Source organism: Sphaeroforma arctica, assembly GCF_001186125.1.
Source record: "Sphaeroforma arctica JP610 unplaced genomic scaffold supercont1.779, whole genome shotgun sequence".
Taxonomy (NCBI): Eukaryota; class Ichthyosporea; order Ichthyophonida; genus Sphaeroforma; species Sphaeroforma arctica.
The window spans coordinates 17,481-22,547 of NW_014039779.1; the positions used below are offsets into that span (position 1 = coordinate 17,481).

Consider the following 5,067-nt stretch of genomic DNA (forward strand, 5'->3'; position numbering starts at 1 on the left):
TATATATACAATACTATATATATATATATATATATATATATAATATATATATATACTATATATATATATATATATATATATATATATATATATATGTATATATATGAATGCGCACCTATTTTTTTGTGTGTTGTGCGCGTACGTTTGCACACACATAATTAGTTTTCTACATATTCATGACAATAAGCGCAAAAGACAGACAGTCAATGACACCATGAGCACAGTAGTGACTCACCTCACTTCACAGAGGAAGTCATTGCCCGATCGTGTAAGCCACCATTCTATCCAAGACACCTCCTCTCTGTCTTCGCTTTCGCTCTCTTCAACCATTGGTTCCTGTTTGATGACATCTTGGTCTCGTTGGTCGGCCATCTTGTGTGTGGTATCGCACTTGTTGTCTGGCTAGGGTATTGGATTTGTTCAGTATGAATATACGTCCAATACTTTATACTACTACCTACTCTGATAGTCGATATAGTACGGTTCTGTGGTACTATCTACGTGTGCGTGTTTGGTGTTTGGTGTGTGGTCCATGAGCAGTGCCATTCAATCAGTGTAATCTTCATCGGAGGGTGCCCAACATTATCAGCCAAATCGAACACGCAAGAAGAACGCGCATACCTTTTTTATTAATTTATATATATACTGGGGCCCGGGGGGGGTGGGGGGAGTCACACGAAGTGAGTCAAGTGACTCATCACTCAACTGCTGTGCCGGTGAGACTGTGGCCTTTGCAGTGTGCCCCTCTCTGCACTGTCTACAGCGGGGCTAAAAAGGTTTTTTACAAAAAAGTATATTGTATCATGATGTGCTTGAGAGGCTGAGAGCCTTGGGTTAGGGAGATTTTGCTCTTTTTAAAAAAAGGGTTTAGGTTTTGGGTTTTGGGTTTTGGGTCTACTCTAGGGTTGTATATCAAAGCTCCTAAAAAAAGAACACATTAGATTGATATCAATGAATAAATAAAATGATATCACTGCATAAATAGATGGACAGGGTTATGTCGGTCTGAGCGCGTAGGCCTAGCTGTACTTCTATTTGGCTAGGGATTGCGAGTTAGTCAGATTCTTCAAGGGTAGAATAGCGTCACGCACTTTTCTCAGCCATAGCGTCCCATGAAGTTGTTGGGAATAAACATTGCGATTGCTAACTTGATATCTTGGGCGATATAGGCTGTTTCTGCTCAGCGTACACAGAGACCGCGGTGGGGTTTACAGGCGAGTTGGGGTAGTCTCCGGGTACATACTGAACCACACTCACGACACCACACTCTAGATTCTAGACATTCTAGACATTCTAGACTAGATGAGAGCACATGCACGTGGTACACACAACGCAGACACCACTAGACATGGTACAAAGCCAGTGCAACCCGTTGTGCGCCAGAACACACGGTATCAACCTCACCCATAGTACTGACTACAGATACGACCATGAGTATTGATCTGTAGTTTCGCTCTGAGCATGACTGTTGAATACGTACCACTCCTGTGAACTTCAAAATCAATGACACCAAATCGGCACAGTAGGTGCGGGCGATTTCAAGCTTCTTGCGAGTGACGATGGGGTAGACAGTCCTCTAGGTCCGTTGGTTTGGGGGGTATGTATGGTGGGCCGTACGAGCTAGCTGCTTTTGCTTTGCTCACAAGCAGAGACTTTGTTGGGATCGGATCAAGGGCACAGAAAGTCCTAAAACCACGCCATCTTGCCGAATAGAGCGCATATACGTCATGCACTCACACCTATTTTTTGGGTCTCGAGGTCGGCATGTAGCGCCTATACCTACTCGAGGAACGGACCCTTCAGGCATGATACAGAACTACTGTCAATACACGATTGCCGCGTAGCACCCATCCAGTAGTTTTTTGGGCCCTGTTGCACCTCTTGTGGCTCACAGGGTATCGGTGCAGTCTCTCGCATAGTTGCGGAGGTACTGCCTGTCGTCGTGAGCTGATTCACTTGCGCAACCGTGCCCTCGTAAACCACTACTCAGAGCAGATGATTTGTATCGATATCGACATGGATAATAAACGATTGTCTGCATGGGCAAGCCTAATGCATATGCAGTGTCCTTGTATTCTACCCGTCTGTGCTGTGAATACGCTTTGGCTGTCATAACGCGATGCATGCCATACATGACTATATGAACTATACACTGTCTTAGACCACCCTGCGCACACCCAACTACACGGATATCCACATCGGGGCAGTGTTCGCAATGAAACCCCGTGATACGGGCTTTTTTTATGGCCAAGAGGTACAATCAGGTATGCGTGCAGATAGGTCTGTCAGTGTTAATATTATAACATAAAGGGCTTACACCAATCCCTTAACAACTACTTCATCAAGCAACGTACCTCCATAGGCTTGTGTATTAGCTCGAAGAACGGCATGCACCCCTCGCAGCCTACCACATCCAGAGTCCGAGAGTCGCGCCAAGTACAAGTATTCAAACTGGCCTATAAGCGCGCCGATGCAATTTTCTAGCCACAACATTATACGTTTCAAACTTATAAGTGAAAGTGGGTTGTAATGTATCAGCCGGGCGCTCGTGCTGAAGTAGGGCGAGGGGGGATGATAGAACAGCGCCCGTGTGTTTTACCACTGTTCGACGTCAAATAGGGTTTGCTAGATTGCCTGTCCAGTACTTAATCTGTATACATTATGTGTACTTGCTCCACATGTGCCATACTGTGGGTATCTTTGTCTATTTGCACCACACAAGCAGATCCTTCAGCGACCACAGAACCGATGACCACAATAGTACACTCAGAAAACAACCACACGTCAGCCCGTTCTTATAACCGAGATTGAGTTACACTGCCATTTCCGGTCATTACTGCTTTGGTGTAGCCCAGGTCTTTTGATTCGGACGTATGCACAGCACAGGGGTGACCATCGAGGCTGTCCAGACGATGACTCGTGGATGTGTCTGTCGTATCCTGTGTAGGGTTTACTATCCCCCACCACGGGAAGGTATTTTCTGGTTACGTGATTATAGAACTATACAAGGCCTCAACAGCCATCAACAATACTACCGGCAGATTGAACAGGAATATTTACTTGCATATTGCGTGGAGTTTTTATTCAAGACGATTACCTAGTGCACGACCCCTCAGCTGCACAAGTTGTAGCCGCAATGATATATACACAGTTGCGAAGATCAAAAACACTCCCACGCGAGTATTACGGCCAAGAACGTATCGGAGATTAATGCATAACAATAACATATACCTGCCACAACGAAATCAGATGGTTGTTTCTAAACGAAGGCACTATAAACCATCGGTAAGTGACTTTCGGTTCAAATGTAAACTGGATTATCGTACGATGTCGATCGTATGCGCGAAAGCCATGTGCGCGTGTGCACCGCCTTTCAGGCTTCCAAGGTACCAATAAATGCTGCTCTGCTGATGTGTTAGAGAGATAGATGACTTTCTCTATCCAGAGAACATAATTCGCACCTTGCCGTATATAACGTGCCGGTTTGGGCCAGACTGTGCACACAACCACCACGCGCAATTGCCTTGTACTAAACTACTGTCTAGGCGCGACATCCCGAGCTATGTTGAAATAGTATTTCTGTGCATATTCAGATGCAGAAAAATCAATGGGGACAAATATCTTCGCAGTAATACAATTGGTCGGCAAAAGTGACGTACACTTGTGCTACCCCGCACTCGCCCATCCATTGGAAGGTACTGACCACTCGTGTGTCCGGTGTTGGCGTAGTACTATGACCCGGTTCAGGTTTGGAAGGAGCGTTGCTTGGAGATGGTTATAGTGCATTCATGCAGACCCAACAGCTTAAGCTCATCGCGGTACGTAGATGTCCGTGCTATACTGTCACTCTCCGGGCTTTCTTGGCGGAGTGCGCTCGCCTGGTGTTGTGTGTAGAAGTCCCAGTTAGTAATTGACCAGTGCTATCGGCATCAGCTCAGGAGTGATAGTACTGATAGTACGGGTGTACTAAAGTATGCCCACCAACTTGCAACATGCGAACAAATATTATACGACAAATCACACACAGCCCTCGTACACGCGTGTCACAGGCCGTAGCGCCACGACCAATTGCGGACGAATGATACATCACACGTGAACGCTACAAAGGGCACTCGCGTAGTGCTCACTATCGCTAGCGATTGTTAAATGGTGTAGCACGGTGGGTCACACTACCTAAGCAGCACCACACACGCCCTCGCGTTCAGGTAGGTAGGTAGGTGGACACAGGGTAGGGGATAGCACTACGCTACAACAATTAGTAGGGGAATAATAGGAAGTGAAATAGAGACCGTTGGCTGGCAGAACTATAGCTCACATACACTTGTCAGGTCCTTTACGGTGTCCAAAAATCTCTGAAGCCCCTCTCCGTTCTTGTATTTCATTGTTATCGTTAAGTGTATTTTGGCCTTGCCTGGAGTGCAAAGACGCATGGTATATGTGTCAGTAGACAACCCTGCCTATAGCAACACGCAAAGAAAATAACAGAACACGTTCAACATATCAACCTGCAACCTGCATTAGACGTCCCCGTGACAGCTGGCCAGGTGTCTCGAATTGTCATTTTAGTAAAAACTGAACATAGAACGCTTCCCTCGTAAAAACTAGAAATTGAACACTTCCCTAGTAAATCCTAAAAATAGAACACTTTCCTTGTAAAAACTAAAAAGAAAACACTTCGCTACTATATATAGAACTCGGGGAGTTACAGACGTTCAATCCCATGTAAAGACGACTTGCTTCAATCCCATGTAAAGACGACTTGCTTCAATCCCATGTAAAGACGACTTGCTAATGCAATGAAAACGCCTGATATACATAGCACACTATACATCTAAAACCCTAAAACCCTAAACACACACAGGCACTTCCTAGTCGTGTCCACATGGCGCGCACAGAGAACGAGGTGTGGGCAGTGTAAGCTCATGAGCCGAGAATAAGACCACACTAAACGTAACAAGAAGTATCTACCACACACCCTCTACGCCACACCCACTAGCAAGGTAACACACAAGCACACACACACACACACACACACACACACACACACACATACGCGCACACACACAT

General features: G+C 45.7%; 2 protein-coding genes across 2 annotated transcripts in view; both read right to left on the reverse strand.

The window, feature by feature from the left end:
* SARC_08546 (hypothetical protein) overlaps nucleotides 1-591 on the reverse strand; it is a gene marked incomplete at its 3' end in the record, with an annotated part of 7,088 nt that extends 6,497 nt beyond the window's left edge. The window contains exon 1 of the mRNA XM_014297475.1: nucleotides 236-591. Coding sequence (XP_014152950.1) covers nucleotides 236-372 — 137 coding nt within the window. The 5' untranslated portion in view covers nucleotides 373-591. The remainder of the gene's footprint in view (nucleotides 1-235) is intronic.
* A 2,467-nt stretch (nucleotides 592-3,058) lies between these two features.
* The window catches only part of SARC_08547 (hypothetical protein), an 18,176-nt gene continuing 16,167 nt past the window's right edge, over nucleotides 3,059-5,067 (reverse strand). The window contains exons 12-13 of the mRNA XM_014297476.1: nucleotides 4,320-4,411; nucleotides 3,059-3,878 (exon numbers count right to left, since the gene is read on the reverse strand). Of these exons, the coding sequence (XP_014152951.1) occupies nucleotides 3,744-3,878; nucleotides 4,320-4,411 (227 nt within the window). The 3' untranslated portion in view covers nucleotides 3,059-3,743. The remainder of the gene's footprint in view (nucleotides 3,879-4,319; nucleotides 4,412-5,067) is intronic.